The sequence below is a fragment of the Alligator mississippiensis genome, chromosome 15 (genome assembly GCF_030867095.1).
Source record: "Alligator mississippiensis isolate rAllMis1 chromosome 15, rAllMis1, whole genome shotgun sequence".
Classification (NCBI taxonomy): domain Eukaryota; kingdom Metazoa; phylum Chordata; order Crocodylia; family Alligatoridae; genus Alligator; species Alligator mississippiensis.
This window is the reverse complement of record NC_081838.1, coordinates 18,954,599-18,974,153: the sequence shown is the minus strand read 5'-3', so window position 1 is coordinate 18,974,153 and position 19,555 is coordinate 18,954,599. Positions and strand designations below refer to the sequence as shown.

At 44.3% G+C, this 19,555-nt stretch overlaps 1 protein-coding gene across 2 annotated transcripts in view; it reads right to left on the bottom strand.

Annotated features, from left to right (window-relative positions):
- The window catches only part of RPRD2 (regulation of nuclear pre-mRNA domain containing 2), a 33,090-nt gene extending 17,770 nt beyond the window's left edge, over positions 1-15,320 (bottom strand). For both annotated transcript variants that reach the window (XM_006273292.4, XM_019477355.2), the window contains exons 1-2: positions 14,765-15,320; positions 3,201-3,330 (exon numbers count right to left, since the gene is read on the bottom strand). In XM_006273292.4, the coding sequence (XP_006273354.2) occupies positions 3,201-3,330; positions 14,765-15,017 (383 nt within the window). In that variant the 5' untranslated portion in view covers positions 15,018-15,320. The remainder of the gene's footprint in view (positions 1-3,200; positions 3,331-14,764) is intronic.
- Between the last annotated feature and the right edge of the window lie 4,235 nt (positions 15,321-19,555).

Below are 19,555 nucleotides of genomic sequence, written 5' to 3'. Positions count from 1 at the left end.
TGAAGATCAGACTGTAAAAGCAGGGACTCAACAGCAGGATGGTGACTGATACAGATAGAATTCATACTTCAAGGAGCACTTGGTATCACCTTAGTTTTATTATTTGACTGAAAATATCTAGGTGACATTTTAAGCAGCCTTTCAAAATAAGGTAATTCAATTTTCTCAGGTTCCAGAGCACTGATCACTTATTATGTTTGTCAACTTTTGAAAGAATACAGCTTCCAGGAACCAGAACACTTCAGACAAAGCTAGATTATGGTGGTACCATGAGAGGAATGATTGTCCATTCGTCTGAACATGAACATATCACTGACATTTACAAACTTGTCACTTTTTATGTTCAGTGTCAGAAGGGGTTTTGACATCTTGATCCCTCTTACAAAAGGCAATTCTTTAAGAAAAAGAAGTTACCCATAGAGATATTTGCTTTCTGCAAATTCCCTACCCAAGTAGAAAAAACAAGTAGTAACTTTTCCTTTAATGTCAATGGCTTTCCAAAAACCTTTCCATAAGCTGTGGTACTGTACAGGTTTAGCAGCACCATCTGGGTTTATGTACAAAGAAACTTTATTTCTATCAAGTCATTTCAAAAGTCCCCTGGCTCCGAGCTCCTTGAATCAATAAAGAAATTGAAGGTGAATAAGCAGCTCTATAAAAGAATATGGAGAAAAGAAAAGTGAGTAGCAGCAACTAGCTGCAAGCATCCTATTCACTGCAGGCAGTGTCACTCCTTGCAAAGCAAAGCAAACCTTAATTAAAGAACATGTATAAATACTTTACCAGTAAAACAATAAAGCACCTCAAGAGACAGCATAAAAGCTTATGCCCCACTTTGGGCTTGCCTAGAAGCAACTACCTTAGAGAACTGAAGAGTTGAGAATAATAAACTGTCTAATTGGAAATACAAATGAAAGCTCATGCAACTGCAAACTTAACTTCAAAGGAATCTCATGGCAGCTGGCACCAAAGAACCTTTCAGAGCAAGAAGGTTAAAAATCTTTCCCTGGGGACAGTCATCTTCATTCCTTTAAGGTGCTCTGTCAGGCAAAACTTTTTCAGAAAGAATAGCGCACAATGGTCTACTTAACTAGCAGGTAGGAAAGTTAACCTCAAGCTTTTGGATATTCTAGTCAACAATAGCTAAGAGTATCCAAGGGATACAATGATACAGTTATTTTAGGTGCACCCTAAAGTGTGTGTGTGTGTGTGTGTGTGTGTGTAAAATACACATACATGTTCTAGTACACAAAACTAGGATGTTATCTATTTTGCTACATTTACATTTGTTTCTTTGGGGTCTTCCTGCTTGTATTGTGATGAGTACTGATTATATTTTATGAATCTGTCAAAAAGAGTTCATTATTTAATGTAACTGAATGGGTGCACATTTTTGAAAGACAGATCTATGCAATTTTGTGGCACAATAAAGTTAAATGTAAATCAATGGAAAACAGCCAAGATACTGGGCGCATCTACACGTGCGCTGGACTGTGCAGTTGTTACTGTGTAGTCATTTAGTCTGGATGCTGCATATGTCTTTTTCCATGATACTGCACAGCAGCAAAGAGCTACTGCACAGTAGCATCGGTCCATGCCCACTGACACTACGCTGCTGTAGCAACGAGCTACAACAACATAGCGTCTTGTGTAGATGCGCCCACTGTGTGTTAAAATTCATCTAGGTGGGCCAGGTCTCAACAGCTAGGCAAAGCTGTGGTTCTGATACAAAAAGCGGCACAGGTATAACACCTAGAGAGTGAGCGCATCTCATTTCAGCACTGAATTCTTTAGACTGAAAGAACAGGAGTGTACTAGACCATGTTCTTACAGTAGTGACTGCCAGCAGACTGATGGTATCCATGATGGTCTCTTCACTGACCCTTGAAACCACTCTCTCAGAAGGTATCCTTTGTTCAAGGGATGATTTGTGTGGAATAAATGATGGGAGCCACGCACTAGCTAACAAATCCCAAACAATGCCAGCCACTTTGTGGAGGTGCAAAGACACAGGTCACACTGCATTTAAAAAGAAAGTGATGCTTAATCAAAGGAAGCGGATGAAAATATAAATGACCTCAAAGTGAAAATAAAATGCCTCAAATTGTTCCAGTATGAAGTTGCACGCTCAGAGCATCTGGGTTTCTTGTACCAACTCATGTTTAAAAAACAGATCCTTTTATTTTAAACTACTATTTCTGGGTACAAATTGCTCATCTCCCCTAGGTACAAGGTCACTGCCACAGAAGTCAATACAAAATCACAAACTAAGCTTTAAACTTCACTGCAAGCCCAGGCAGCAGGAACAGACAAACTGGCTGTGAAAATGAGGATCTTTGATTAACAAGACTATGAGATACATGAATGCAAAGTGAAAAGCATTAGAAAAGTTTTCATCTAACGAGATTTCCAAAATATATTGTAACATTTATAAATAACAGTCAATTTTGTGGGATAGAATAAAGAAATGTGAAAATAGGGCAGAAGGCTGGACCAATGATTTCACGAAGTTCCTTCCAGCGTTAACGTCTATGAAATAAGTTGGCACAGGCCCAGTTGAGAGATACAAATAAATCACAGGGAGAGAGAGTTGCCAGTACGTCTGAAGTAAAAAAATTCTCTATAACAACATCTTTCCTCAAATAACTCTTTTTAAAATACGCTTCAAAAAAACAGCAGCTGAGAAAAGTAAACTCTTACTAGGCAAATCAAAGTCCTGGAATTGTGTCTTGCTTATACAATGAATACAGTATAGTGCTTTACAGATAATGAAATTATAGGAGAAGGAATTATGTTTTCACTCAAGCAATAACTTGCATATTAAAGTTTCACTATGCAACTGCAGAAGAGCCCATGAAGCCCATGTAATGAACTCTGTACAAGAGAACTGTGTCAACTGAGGTACTCCAATATCCTCAAGGTGATGTTTAACATTGCATGCAGAAGTATATTTTTGGAACAGAATGATCTAATGAAAGAAATTCTGTTCTCTGTAAGCAAGAAGAAATAAATATACACATCAATAGCCTTCAGACATTTTTAAGATCCACAATTACCATATTGAATAAGTAAGACAGAATCCCTGAAATATTCTTCACCCTTCCGAGTAGCTTGATATGAAAGGAAAATGGAAAGTACGTTCACACTTTTTATGCTACTGTTAAAAAAAAAAAAAAGCAATCGACAAACACTTCACTTACTTCACTAATGAGGCTGCTTCAGGAAGCACTTCTGCAAAAGTATCTCGAAATACAATTGCATTTTTTCTTTTACAGTTCTGTATGACATCATTGGCCAGGTAAAAGAGATTCAATCGATGAGGAAAAGCAGCTAAAAAAATGAAAAAAGATCATTTAGTTTCATAGCGGAATAAAAGTTATCATCAGTAGCACTTATGATAGGAGTGTTGCATGTGTTTGACTGCTTTAATGGCACAGGGGAAACAAGGCAGGCAGGACTGGAAATCAAAACTCCTGAGTTCTGTGCACTGACCTGCCAAAGATCTGCTGTGTAACTGAGAAATCCTTTCCCCTGCCTGCCTCCATTTGCTGATCTGCTAATTGGATACAATACTGATTTGTCTTGTATCTGTTGTGAAACTTCATTCTGCAGGCTGCTTCAACACCTCTGAATAAAAACATTAGGTAAATACTAGCATTTCCCTAGCAATATCCACTTTCTCTTCTGAAGCTGGTTAAAAGCAGAATAAACAACAGGCGACTGGCTTGTAGTTTTCGTAGTATGTGATACTACTTAAGGGATCCTATAACCAGAAAGACCTCTCTGACAGCACTTAGCAGTAAAAGATCAGAAATGCAATGCTGTGTGATCTTAGATGGAAAAAAGGCCAAAATTTGACCTAGAATATGTGCATTAGACACGTTCACAGCTTTTAAATAAACACAAGGCCTTGCAGTTTTGGCTGTTCAATCAATGACATTTTTATTTTAAAAAAATTACTTAGTTTCAGAGGCCTGCTATTTCAAGTTTCTGAAAAGAAATTATGGTATAAATTAGTCCATGCTTCTTTGCCACATAGGGAAGACTGTAGCCATAGCAAGTGCAACAAGAAGAGTAACAATATTACTCAAGGAGTAACAGAAACAGTTGACAGTTTCTGGCCTGAAAAGTAATTTAATTAGAATAGCAATAGGGAAGCAGTTCCTAAAGAGACTGTGTTCCTTTGTTAAGTAAGTTTCCATATCCACAGGAGTTACAAACAACTGAGACTACTACAATGCCGAGTTTTTCAGTTTGCTTGCTCTGTACACAAAAAATGCCACTCAGAGCACTAGCTGTTATTTTCCTTCCATGAAGAAAATATCTTTATAACCAACAGGGAATAGTACAAACACTTAGGAAATGTATTTAGATGATTTTTTTGTAAAGAGTTCCAGCATGTATTCATGCACAGTCTATCCAAAGTGGGATTTAAAAACAAAAAGAGGGAAATCAAAAACTTCAGTCAAGTGCCTCCTGATCAGCACCAATGTCTATATAATCCATTCTGCTCTGGAGCACTACGTGTTACGCATAACTACAAGAGCTGACACCTTTCACAGAGTATTTCATTTCAGAGATTATACAAGGTCCAAATTAGCATCTCCCATGGCAGAAGCCTGACCCACTCTTCGCCAGGAGTTTCCCACCTTGCCTTTCCCATTCATTCTCTCTCCAAAAGGCCAGGTAGTACAGCGATGCTCTGGAGAAATGGGACATGGCACACATCAGCTGCTCCTTCATTCAGCGTTTAAGCTGAAATTCCTAAGTACTGTCTCGACAGTGCTCACACCACCTGGACATCACTAGGAGCAAAACCTGGCCCCGAACCAACTGACCAGCCTTGTCCTGCTCCCCCTTCCAGGATCCTAGCCCCCCTTACCCACATTTCTTCTACAGTACATGTGTACTGCTGCTTGTCCCCAAGACAGGACAGAGGAAAGGATAGTGCATAAAGACAGTAGCACACAGCACTGGTCCTGTTCCCGCTAAGGAGGGGAAGGGGACAGATTTAACTTATTGGACCTGCTGCTACAGCAGTAGGGAAGCTGTGAGAAGCTGATCACTGATGCTATGCCAAGCAACTCGCAGATCTTTCCACTTACAGATAAACATGTAAGTAAAAGTTCAAAACTAGTACATTCATCTGGCTGATGAATTTTAAAAACCCACTGCTTACTGTTTGCATATTAACATAGTGTGATTATGTGTGAACATGAAGATGACCTTGCTTGGCATAGTATGAGTGATCGGTTTCTCACATCTGCTTAAGTGGCAGGTCCAACAAGACTCATTGTAACAAATGGACAGTACTCAAAATGGGGGTGTAAGCAATCAGTGAAGCACAATAAAACAGCCACACAAGTAGGCTCCTACAATCCTTTCTTCAGCAAAGGCAGAAAGCTTTGTACAGTGCTAAGAGACACACCTATGAATCCTCCTGGGGAAATATGAGGGGAAAGAAGAACTGCCAATAATTTTGTACCCTTAGTTATTGAGAGAAGGCCTATAACAAAAAGGCAGTCTTGCATTGTGGTGTAGAGTCAGAGAACCCCTAGGTATGGCCTATCAGCACTGAAATATTGTAGTTGTAGCAACAACAACAAAACCCCCCAAACCCAAATCCCATACAATATAACCATATTATGGCTGATTTAGAGGTGAATGATGTAAGGAGGGCTTTTGCCATTCTGTTGTTAATGTTACTACACTATGAGTTGAACAGTAGGGAGATAATCTGCCTTTCAGAAGACAGCACTAGGAGAAATATGCAGGTTTTGATTTCCTGGAACCTGTTAGCTGCCTGCCTAAGGCATGTAATTCATAGTTTTGCATCACCATTGAACCATTTCTGGTCCTGCACCCTGCAAATAATAGTAATAGAAAATATGGAAAGCACTTAAGGACCATTCCTATTTTAACTAAAGAGGCCCCTTTAAATTGTGCTATGTTCAGATTTTGCAGTTACTGCTATCACTCCTGTTTCAGCATGAGTGCTTTTGGGGTTTAATTTGTCTCTTGGGAAGGAAAGGAGGGAAGTTATACTACTACACTTTTCAAGTGACCTCTCTTACTACAGATTTGCACCGTGGAAATCCATGCTGGAAAGGCAGCCAGTAGCACGGCACTGCTCTCAATTACATTGCCATTCATTGTAAAACTGTCCTTAATTTCATTAAATGCTCACTGTAGGTGCTGAATAAAAATGGTGACACTATATAGCTTTGTCTCATGGCTGCTCATCTTCTTTTACAAAAGTCTGCTGGTTCTGTATGTTTGTGTTCATGACTGGAGCTCCTGACCATAAATTCCTATGGAGATTTAAGCAAACAATCTGCCAGCATCACATACTTTTCTCAAGACGGGGAAAGCAGCATTAGGTACATTTCACTATCCATCATGGATTCCTCCCCAGGAAACCACTTGTGTGGGACCACTGGCTCTGTTTGCTCTTTTGAAGCCGGCCCAGATAGGGTTTCTATAGTGGAGGGAGCCTTGGCTCCCTCCCTGGTTACCCATGTCCCTGCTCAGGGAGCTAACCTTGTAGCTCAGCTCCTAAGAGAAAAGCTTTACTGTTGCAAAGTAAAAAAAGGGCACCCTGAAGTCCCAAGCAACAAAGCAGACAGCTCCTCTTCAATAAAGGTGTTTTGCAGGGGCAAAGGCCACAGAGCAAGGAGAGCCTGCCCCCTCCAAAGGGTTAGGAGTTTCTCTGTCCAATCTGGCCTGCACAGCCCTGAGTGTTCTCTGCCATCCACAAAGCCCCAGGGCCCCCAGAGCAGCTCATATATTTCCTTTCCAGGCTTTAGTCTGCATAGCCTTGAGCACCCTTAAAGTCATCTCTGCTGTTTCCTCTGTTCAAACTCCAACAGCTCTTGGGCAACTGCCTCCTATCCACATTGCTCCATCCATCATGATGTGCATCTCTACCCCTTCCCTTGCCAACCAAGCTCACCTGAGGCATCAGCAAGGCTATTCAACACTTTATAGCCAGGCAACTTTGGCTTCAGGTCTCTTAACCTCCCTTTGCAGGTTAGTCAGGGAAAATGAGGCATGCAACGTAATTACAATATTAACATATTTACACCAGACATATTATAATATTGCAGTATATTATATTAGTTTGTCCATCATGCTAGTCAATTTTTGTTCATAAAAATTACAGGGGTGTTGTTGTTTATTGTGCCTTTTGCACTTCTGAAGCCATAATGTTTTCCGCTGGTCAGCTTACTGCTCTTTTCTTGCATTTTGGTCTTGAAAAGCAGTTTTGGATGCATTCCTTCACTAAGCCTGCTTTCCTTGCTTCTCTGCACAAGTGGCTAAAGGGACAATGAGGCCCAGAGAAATTTATCTTCTTCCTCCTTCCCCAAGAACCTAGCAGAAACAGAATAAAGCCCTACTGCTTCTACCGAAAGCAAGAACAGCAAACTGAAATGACAAGATTTCCCAGGTCATTTTACAGCTTCTATATCCCAACCTGAGAAGTAAGTATTTATACTGACCACTGAAAGGTACAAAAAGTACATTTTCCTCAATGTGGTTTCCATCTAGACCTTTTGGTATTTAATGTGGAGATTTCTTGCTGTGGTAGAGACAAAGTGATTTGCCCAAGCTTACACAGCAGGCCAGTGACAAAGCCCCAAAAAGTGCTCTATAGAGGAGCCCACTCCCCCCACATCTCCCACAATGTTTAAAACCTTCCTCTAGGAATGCAAGCAGCAGAACTGTGCTAAAACACAAGTGATGTCACGAATAAGTCCATTACAGAGAAAAAAAGTACAGGAATAAGGGCAAGGAGCAAGAACAATGTTTATAAATTCCTGCAGGTTTACCAATCAATTATTAGACAGTTCCAGCCACGATTCATGTTATTAGAAACCCTCCTCCAGCCACGGGAAGCACTGTCATCTTATTTGCATTGTCTACCACCAGACTGCAGTGACTCCTAGATCTCTTCCCCTGTCTTCTATACAAAGTCAAACAGACCTCAACAAATAACAATGCAAGGTTTTGCTTTAAATCATTGGTTTAGCCTTTAGTATTCCTTTATATGAAATTTAAAAATATGAAAAAAAAAAAAAAATCAACCAACCTACAGATTTGTACTTTGAGTCTAAAAACATTCAGTGGTTCTCAATCTTTTTAGACTCAAAGTATGCCTTGGAAAATACCAACTCTAAGTTTTCACTCATTTTTTGATTGCAGAAAAATACTAGAGCAATTCTTCTGATGCAAAGAACGCAGAGAGCCCGCAGCACGTCAGAATACTTTAATACTAAGGATTCTTATTTGCAATCTCTGGGTTTATCTTGTGAATCATTTCTGCACACCTAAAAGTGCTAACACTGCATGGCACACCGTGGCACCCTTGAATGGATGTTAAGAAAGATCAGGGTGCTGTGGCCATGGCACCCTGGTTGAGATTCACTGGGCTAACTATAGTCAGCCAGTTTGATTTGAAAACTGCACTGAATGATGCCACAAAGTAGCACAAAGAAGTTCACAATAGTTTTCCTGAAGCTGAGCTCTGATACAAGTGCCAAGGCAGAAATAAGATTTACTTTTTTCAGTTTAGGACAACTGGTTCTCTCCAAACTGCGCACGCACTCTCAAAATGGGCTGAGAAACTATACAGTTACTGTCATACACAAGGCACAATAAGCATGTTTTAGTAATTAATTACAATCCAATAAGAACACACTAATTGCATTTTGCTTCTATGTAAACCAGAATTAAGTTTCAACCATGCCAATGTATTATGCGACTGGCAGTGTATACAGTTAACACCTATTAACTTAATGGGAAGCTGCATTCATCCTTGCACATCGAAAGATTTATTATTCCGTTAGAATGCCTCTCCACCAAAACTGTACAATAAACACCCGTTCTTCTCATGAAACAGGAAATTGGTTTATTGATTTCATATTATTTATGGCTAGCTGGGTTTTTTTAACACCTGGGTGTTCCAGTGCAAACCTAAAAAATGTGGAACTATATTGCTTGGTGGATAAACATGTCTCAAATGAATAAGCGCATGCTTTACAGAATGTAGCGAAAGGACTTGATCTTCCTATGAGAAAGGTTCTTTATAACACTGATTCATAGCCGTAAGATTTAGAAGAAAGTGATTACTTCATTAAATATTTTGCACTTCCGCAAACAAACATTATTTTTATGAAATTTCTGACCTTTACATGGGCAAGTGGCCACAATCATTACAATTATAGTTCCAGAACAAACCTTGAACTTGGGGAAGAGGTAATTCCTGTGCTGACAGCAATATCTATAAACATCAGTGCTAATTTTTCATGGGGAATAACATTTCCGCATTCAAATCTTTTTATTTCCTTTACATAAAAGAGGGGTAGTAGTACTGTATCTACTAGAGTACTAGACACTTAAAATTCAGACACTGGGGAGGGAAGAGGGGAAATTTGCCAGGATTTTGTAAGATTAACTATATGCTCTAAGCAAAAGAAAAAAAATTAGAACTGAAGGAAACTATACCAAACATTAAAATAAAACCAAAAAAATCCTGTTTCAACTCATAGATTCATAGATGCTAGATAGATCTCCAGACAGATCCAGAGGTTGGTGGAAACAGGAGAATGAACCTAGGCCAGTAATCAGGACTGCACAATGGTGAGTTTGACCATGACTTTCTCCTCTCCAGTTTACAACCTGAGGCACCAAAACCAATGATCTTTGTAACAATCCTGTGAAAGTCACTGCATGTAATGCTTTTACAGATTCCCAGAACACTGCATATAAAGCATTAGCGTTTCACAAACACCACTGCTATGCTACTCAATTCAATTTTTGCCTGATGTTTTCCTCAGCAGTATCAGCCTTCTCTGGGAAATGCAAACATCAAACTATTTTTTCAACGAAATACAAGTATCTTTATCTTAACTCTTAGAAGAACTCCAAAAAGAATCAGGAGATGAAGCCACTCTTATCTTATTAACCCCATCCTTCAAGAGGTTCTCAGGAAATAACAGCTATTAGACATTCTTATAAACAGTTAAGACTTAAAACGTGTTTAAGCAGCAAAAAGACAAATTTATATAGAGTATGTATGTATTAGTTTTATATGCATAAAACTCACTGCCCCCACTGTGAAAGGTGCTATATAAAAACAAAACAGAAAGACAGACTGACAGCAGTTTGGGGGCAGAGACTATGAGGGCAATAAACAGACAAGTTCTTGCTTCAGGAATCATAGAAAAGAAGGGTTTTTAAGGAGGATTATGAAAAAGGAGGCGCTAGTTTTGGAGATGTTACAAGGAGCTTCTCACTAAAATGACGGGCTGCAGGGGAGAAAGCAAAAATGAAAATATAAGTACAACATGGAGGTTGGCACCAAAGGCTAATTGAAGGTGGGAGTAGATATCTTTATGGCAAATGAAAGATGATGGGTAGAATGGAGACAGGTTGTGAAGGGCCTTGACAGTAAAGGCAAATAGCTTATGACTTTGATGTAACAGAGAAGGGAAACCAGCCAAGAGCTAGGAATATGGTCTTTGGAGCAACATTCAAAGTGAATGAGAAATGCAAGGCTGCATGTGTCACGGCCAGACAGAAGGATCTTATAGTAAGATTTTGGCTCTATTAGGATGGCAAGAAAGCACATGGGAGCGTAACAAAGAGGTGATGAACATCCTGGGATGTGTCAATCTTAAGTGATTCTATTCTATTCTATCGAGGTGTAGCTTCCAGAGTGACCTGGAAGTTGACAAGACAGTCAAAGAATACAAAAAATAGACTGAAATTGTAATACAACAATATACAAGAGAAAAGAATAATATCTAGCTGATTGTATATATGTATTAGCTTGCAAAGGGATGATTCACAGAGTAGTAATTCATATATTAAGATACATGAGATGGCAAGAGCTTGGACAAGAGTTGAACCTGTGTGAATGCATAAGAAAAGTTGTTTCAGCGATGTGATGCAGAAAATCTGAAAGATTTAGGTCTAGCCTAAATGTGAAGACTTAGATAGATGCAAGAGGTTTAGGTGAGGCCTGAGCAGGAGACAGGATGGTCAGGGACAGAGAAAGGAGGGAGTGGGGTAATTAAGAACTCTATGTTAGCCAGACCAAGCTGCTGCTAACAGCTAGATGCCCCCAGAGAGATGTCAGACATAAAAATGTCAGTTTGGACCAGAAATAACAGGTCTGGAAATGAGAGTCTTCAGTGTAGCTGAATCTGCATTTGTTCAAGGATTATCCAGAGGTAAGAGACAGAGGGAGAAGAAAAGTGGACCAAGGACAGAGCTGTTTGCGATCCCCTTGAAAGGCTGCAAAGGGAAGGGCTAAGGAATTTCCTCTAAAGGACACACTCAAGGAGAGGTCAATAAGGCAGGAGAGGAACCAGGGGAAGGCAGCATCAGGGAAGCCAAAGATAGCTTAGATTTCAAAAAGAGCATGGAACAGTGTCAAAGGCAGCTTAAGGCAAGAAAAAGAGGAAGATCTGGGTTCAGCTCTCCGGCTAAGAAGAAATCCTTGGAGACTTTGGCAAGAGCAGTTCCTTAAGAGCTGGTACACCAATTCTCTCATCATACCATTAAAAGACATGGGGTTAGCCCCTTGCCACACAAACAAGCAAAAGCAAGTGATAAGCTATTTTTTTAAGTTCTAGTCTAACTCTACTCAGCAATCCAAGTCTTACTTTTAAGACTCAATTTTCACTACCATGTAGCTGAGCTCAGAGATACCTGAAAATAAAGGTTCATACAATCTGAAAAGAGCTTTGTTCCAGCTAGATAACTGTACTGAAAGTGTCATGGTAATACAGTTATTTTTATGTTTGTTAAAAGAGGGAGCAAAGAGTTTAGTGTTCTACCTGCCCTCTCCTATATGGGCTTGCTTGCAAACATCCCCCTTCCACAAAGTGGGCCCTCACCTGCCGACTCCTCCAGCTTTTCATTTCAATTGGCATTTGTTTCACTCACTTCATACCATATGACAAGCCAGGCATACTTTAGAGACTTTCAGACCACCGAGAAGAATGTATGCGTTATCTGAACATGGAAACAGGTTATGTTAACTGCAGAAGTTTGTAAAGGCCGTTTGACATCTTTACATCCAAAAAGATTCCAGCAATCCAAGCCCACAGCTGTCCCTGACATGTATCAAAAACCATAGCACTTGCACACAATGCTGCCAGTTTACTCATTTAGGAGGTTGATAATGTGGTGAGCTATCTTGCTTTGATCCTGTTGCATGCCTTCAACTGCCATCAGTCAGTGGGGTAGAAAGAGCACTTGATCGACTTACAAACCGTCAAGAACATCTAATACAAACTTCAGAAAAGTTTTATATAAAAAAGAATGCTGCTCGACTGTAACTATTACCTCTCCTCTGCAAAACTTACTTCAGCTAACACTGTAATCTATAACACATTTAAGATGTCTGACATGCCAAAGAGTAATTCCAGTGAAGATGATCCAACAATGTTTAGACAAGTGAAAAAGATTAACCTCTCTGCTCGCAGGTCAACATGGAAACTTCTACCAGGGTACTCTCAACATATTTTTTAGCATCCACAGCCTCCTCGCCCCCCGCCACATCTAAAAAGATTATTATTTTTGGAGGAAAAAGCTCTTGACTAGTTACAAAGTAGAGCGGATGTTTTGTGTGGTTAATTTATACCCTCATTGTTTTCGTACAACAAAACAGCCCGAAGAAAAATCTTTCAGATCCAAGTAGGATAGGTGCAGAGTTAGTGATCCCAAATACACTGTTCCTGGGATACTAATTAATACTCTAGGTGAGGTTTACAACAAAGGTAAGATCATACCGAAAATACCAACAGACACTTAACACATAGTTTGCTCAGAAACTGTCAAAAGGTTTTCTCTGCATAGTTATGATCCAAGATCCTTAACTGCACTGAATAAAAGTAAAACCGAAGTCTGGAAAAAGACTACACTGATTTACTGAAACATGTTTGAAGCATGAGGTAGAAGAGAATAGTTATCTACCCTTGCCTCTGCTGCTCTCTCCTCCAATACAGACCGTTTTGCTGATCCACATTAAAGTTCTTGGACCCCCATCCAAGTGTGTCAGAACGCCTATTACACGCATGCATCCAGTTCAAACTGTGCACTACTTCTTGAGGAGCAAAAAAACATGCCTACAAAACTAAAACAGCGGGTGCACCACATAACTTATTTCCAGACTTGTCCTGTTACTACAGACAAAGATTTCAGGCTCCCTGCCAAAACATTTGGATTTGGAAAATTCACACTAGTTTTGGGTTCTCAGATGCTCACCAAAAACACAAACAAACAAAACCAAACCAAAATCACACAAGATTTTTAAGGTATGTTATCTGTGCTAACTGTTCATTGACTGAGGTTCAATCATTTCTCATTATCACCGCCAGCCAACATGCATTAACAATTGATAAAAATAAACAGTTTTTTCACCCTAATAAATCCCAGACACTTCACAAGCTTGTCTGACCATACAAACTAAACTGATTCAAAACTCTATCCACAAGAACCAGCCAATTAAGAAACAACATGGGAATTATTTTCCCTCCAATGAGCTGATTTTTTTGCTCTGGTTGCACTACTTCTGATACCCGATATCTGTCACTAATGACAACAAGCAAATGCATTCAGATCAGCGCACATGGTTCCCACATTGAATAGATTACAACAAGAACAGCAATATGCAAAACCTGGAAAATACACCGCGGGTAATCTTAAGGGATATATTCAAATGATAACAATGACACCGCTTTAATTGAACAACTCTACCTACTACTGGCAGCGCCATCCAGCCAACCATTAAAACTGCTACCTGGTGCATCCTTAAACAGCCAGATCCCATGCAAAACCCCCTGAGTTGGAGCTATGATCTCAGTGTACACTGCACTGTGGCCAGAGGCCTCCTTAATGGAGAGTGAAGCATCCCAGGGACAAGCCTGGGGGTGGTCCAAAGGGCCAGCGGGGCTGTGATACACTGCTGGGTCTGGCTCCAAGCGGTGAAGGAAGACACACAGACTGGGGGGCACTTTCATGAGCAGGATGTGGGGAGGTCTCAGAGGAGGAGAATAAAGGAACTCATAGACTTGGGGGGAGTGGAAAGGAGCTGGGGGGTTGCACGGGGGGGGGGGGGAAGGAGGGAATTACAGGACTGAGGGGAATGAGGAGGAACTAGCGGGGGGTGCATAAGGCAGACAAGGATATTTTGGTAGATGTGATCTCTTTAATTAGACCAACTAAACAGTTGGAAAAAGTGTTCTTTGCAAGCTTTTGGGCACATGAGGAATTCAGAGGACTGGGGGGAGAGACAGGAGCCTGGAGGCTTGCACAGGAATCAGAGAACGGGGTGGATGGAGGGGAGCTTAGCGGCTGCACGGGGAATGAATTCACAGGGCTGATGGGATGGAGGGGAGCTGGGGAGCTGCACAGAAAATTAATTCACAGCACTGGGGGATAGAGAAGAGTTTGGGGGTTGCATGGGGACTAATTCGCAGGACTGGAGGGTGGAGAAGAGCTTGGGGGATGCACAGGGAATTCACAGGAGTGACGGGATGGCGGGGAGCTGCGGGGCGGGGCGAAACCCCAGAGGACTGGGGGCAGAAGGGGCCGGGGGAGAGGGCACGGGGCATTCGCAGAGCTGCGGGCGGCTGGACGAGGGTTTTACAGGCTGAGGGAAGAGCTGCACGGGAGACCGGCGGCGCGGGGGCGGCAGGATTCATGCGGGACGGGATGGGACAGGAGAGCATTGCCCCCCCCTGCAGCCACTCACATCGGCGCAGCCACTTCATCCAGTGGTAGACGATGGTGCTGTGGTGCCGCTTGTTCTCCAGGCACCAGGACGACAGCCCCTGGATGGACTCCATGGTGTTGGTCACCGCCTGCAGCTTGCGGTCCAGCGAGGCCTCCAGGCCGCCGGCCGAGGACGAGGCGGCGGCCGAGGCCTTGCCGCTGCTGCCGCCGCCGCCGGCCGCCATCTTCCCGCCCTGATCCCCGGGCCCGCGCTCCCCTCCCCCCGAGGGCATGCGGGGCCGCCCGCCCCGGCGCCGCCCTGCCCCCGCCCCTGCCCCGCGCGCCAGCTGGGGCCCAGGCGGCCTCGCGCGGGGGTGCGGGTAGAGGGCGATTCAGCGGCGGCGGCGCCGCCCCGCTCCGGGGCTTTATCAGTGCCCCTCGCTGCGGGAGGGGAGTGCGGGGGGTCGCGGGGCCCGCCTCAGCGGCGCGGAGCAGGGCTCTGCCAGGGGCTGGTTATTCGCCATCCCCCACCGGGCCCGGAGCCCGCCCACCCGCCGCCATTTTGTACGAGGTTCTCTCACACACCGCCACGGGCGCGCATCGCGCAGGCGCCAGCCCCCGTGGAGGGGGACGGAGGAGGGGCCGCTGCGCATACGTAAAGAAATGGTTGGGGGGGGGAGCAAGGTCAGGGCGCAGGCGCAACGCTGGCTCCCGGCGCAGCGCATGCGCATCGCTCGCGCGGCCTGTGCCGCGGGTGTTTTGGACGTTACTGCGCAAGCGCAGGAGTGCGCAGCGGTTGGGCGCAGGTCGGAGTCGGGGCGCAGTGCGCAGGCGTAGGTGCAGGTATGCGAAGGGTGTGCTGTCACTGCGCATGTGCGGGGGGGGGCGTTGAGCGGGAGCAGGAGCTGAAAAGAGGGGCTGGAACAAGTGATGGGCGGGCGGCAGGCGTTATGGCCGGCCGGGGCTGAGCTCGGCCTCAAAGCCTAAAGGACGTGGCATCCTTAGCGCCCCCACACCACCGCCACCCTCCAGCATCCTTCCCGCCCCCACACCACCGCCAGTCCCAGCATCCTTCCCGCCCCCACACCACCGCCAGTCCCAGCATGCTTAGTACCTCCACACCAGCACCACTCCCAGCATCCTTAGCACCCCCACACCACTGCCACCCTCCCAGCATCCTTAGCGCCCCACCACTGCCACCATACTCCCAGCATCCCTAGCACCTGCACACCACCACCACCACCCTCCTCCCAGCATGCTTAGCGCCCCCACACCACTGCCATGCTCCAGCATCCTTAGCGCCCCCACACCACAACCACCCTCCCACCATCCTTGGCGCCCACACCACAGCCACTCCCAGCATCCTTAGCACCTCCACACCACCACTCCCAGCATCCTTAGAGCCCCCCCACCACCCTCCCTGCATCCTTAGCGCCCCCACACCACCGCCACTCCCAGCATCCTTAGCATCCCCACACCACCACTCCAAGCATCCTTAGCATCCCCACACCACAGCCACTCCCAACATCCTTAGCGCTTCCATACCACTGCAACTCCCAGCATTCTTAGAGCCCCACACCACCACCACCACCCTCCCAGCATCCTTAGCACCTCCACACCACCGCCACACTCCCAGCATCCTTAGCACTTCCACACCACTGCAACTCCCAGCATCCTTAGCGTCCCCACACCACCACTCCCAGCATCCTTAGCATCCCCACACCACTGCCACTCCCAGCATCCTTAGCACTTCCACACCACTGCAACTCCCAGCATCCTTAGTGTCCCCACACCACCACTCCCAGCATCCTTAGCATCCCCACACCACAGCCACTCCCAGCATCCTTAGCGCTTCCATACCACTGCAACTCCCATTATTCTTAGTGCCCCACACCACCACCACCACCCTCCCAGCATCCTTAGCACCTCCACACCACCGCCACACTCCCAGCATCCTTAGCACCTCCACACCACCGCCACACTCCCAGCATCCTTAGCACCTCCACACCACCGCCACACTCCCAGCATCCTTAGCACCTCCACATCACTGTCACACTCCCAGCATCCTTAGCACCTCCACACCACTGCCACTCCCAGCATCCTTAGTGTCTCCACATCACTGCCACACTCTCAGCATCCTTAGCACCCCCACACCACCACACTCCCAGCATCCTTAGTGTCTCCACATCACTGCCACACTCCCAGCATCCTTAGCACCCCCACACCACCACACTCCCAGCATCCTTAGTGTCTCCACATCACTGCCACACTCCCAGCATCCTTAGTGCCCCCACACCACCACACTCCCAGTGCGCTACATGTTTTATCTCAGCAGGCTTTGTCCCTACAGTGGCCTTGTGCTGGGGATGATTTGCATCCTCTCCCCACTCCGAGCCAGGCTCTCTACAGGTCTGGAGGACACGGGGCTAGGGGGTCTGGCTCACAGAGAGGATGAAGCTCATCCCCAGCACACAGTTATAGTGTAGGGACAAAGGCTGCTGAGGATAAAACGCATAGCAAAAAGGCTGGGAGTGCAGCACTAAGGATGCTATAGGGAGGGCTCTCCAGCCTGCGCAGTGCGTGACTCGCATGAACCTAAGTTATCATCATCACCCCTAGGTTATTTGACTCTAAACCTTACAAATAGAGGCTCTTTTGTCTACCCCAAGCTAGATCCACCCCTCCACCCCCCCATACACCCTTCCATCCATCTCAGGAGAGCTTTCCCTTTTGTCCCAACACTTTTTGAAAACGTCTGGGACAGGAAACAGCAGCTTAGAGCAATGGGAAGAAACAGCAACCCATCAGCTTGAGGGTGTCAGAGAGCTTGGAGGCTGAGCTCAACTAGGAGAGAACAGCAGAATCTCCTCCAACGCAAAGCCAGTTGGAGAAGACCACTCCATGACATTTTTTCCACAGGAAATCAACAGGGCAGTGGTAGTTGAGATTTTTCAGAAGCAGGAGTGGTTCTTATTTAGCTAAGCTTGTAATAATTAAACTCAAAAGTATCAGCCTTGCACTATATTTTAAAAACAATTCATTGAAACACTGGTGTCCACAGTCACGTAACCCCCCACCAACTATTAACACTAAATTTTTAATATTTTGTTATTAAAGATGCTTAAAAAAAAAGATACGCAGTGTTTTTAAATGATTAACAAGATTCTCTTTACAATGAAATCTTCACTTTGATGAAGCTACACACTAGGAGGCACATCACACTGAAGTGATACAGAAGCACCATCTTCCACTAGAGCAGGGGTGGGCAATTATTTTGGGCAGAGGGCTGCTTACTGAGTTTTGGAAAGCCAGCGAGGGCCGCATAACAGGCAACCCAGGGCAGATTAATATTAATTTTTTAGGGGCCCCGCGGGCCGGAGAGAATGGCCTGGCAGGCTGCATATTGCCCACCCCTGCACGAGAGACACCTGTCGAAGAAAAGGCAGTTAGGCAACAGGTTGGTTACTAAGAACCTGTTCCCACAAACACTTTTGCTTCTGAGATAGATGCAATGTAAAGACGTGTCTTGGAACCTGTTCCTCAAGAGAGTATTCGGAAAAAAAAAGCCAGAGGGAGAGAGCTTCTGAGAATTGTCACTATAATTTAAAAATACTACAATGTGACGCTGTGACAACTTTTAGTCTTCCCTACATTCAGGGTACAAAAACATGGAGACTATAAATAGTTCTCAGAGTACAAACAGAAAAACGCTTAAGCAAGAGACAGCCAAAAAGAAAAAAAAAAGACTAATCCTGTTAAATAAGAGGAGTGGAACTAGGCAGGCCACACAATTTTAGAAACAGATTTGACTGATTGTGGCATTTTGACATGTCCAGCCAGTAGCCGAGCTGGTCATTCCTCTGTTGGAGTCATAACCCTTGGGAACATCCTCAGAAACAGAAGCTGGCAACTGCATTTACTATGCAAAGTAGGATGCAATGAAAAAATGTCTGCATTCACAGCAGAGGACAAACACTGGCTTAGTTCTCTGGCTTTGCATCTTGTGCGATCATCTACACCTGTACAAAAAGGTGTGAATGGTTTCTATTCTGCTCTGACACCTTTTACCTTGGGTGCAAAACACAAGATGCATGAGAACAGTGCCTCGCTGGATCCACCCAGGAAATTGTTTCTTATGTGACAAATAAAGTAACAAGCAGCTAACCTACTTTGCCTCCTAGCTCCTAATGGACAGACAAGGGGAAAGTCAGGATGCACTTACTTATACTGTAATAACAAGTACAGATTATGCAGTGGCTTGTTGCTTTCCATCTTCACAGAAGCCAGGCAAAGCAACCACCTAAATTAAGGGAGGTGGCACGGAACTATGCTTGTCACACAGTGAAATACAAGACAAAGCAACTGTGGCTGCAGCAGCCTACGCTAAAATGAATGGAAGAGGCATTTCAAAACTGGTTTTTCAGAGGGAAAATGCACTGTTCACTGGATTATTTTTGTCCCAGCATCTAAGCTACAACATCTACAAGACTTCCATGTGCTCACAATATTTACTGCTGACAATTCAGAATACAATGTAGAAGGGGGTAGGGCATTTTGGATGTCCCGTTTCCTAAACAGAAGAATCCAAACTTCATAACTCTGCCCCTTTACTGTCTGCCTGCCCCTACTGCCACATCAGCTTCTCAATAGAACATCAGACTTGCTCCCCTGTTGCATCTTACACATGCAGCACTCTCTCTCAAGTGATGTTAGGCCAATCTACTTTCCTCAATCTCAAGACCCATCCTGCATTAGGATGCTAATTAATGATGGCTAAGCAAAGTATCACTAGAAAGCTGCACATATTTGATTGCATTTCTTTCCCTGCAAA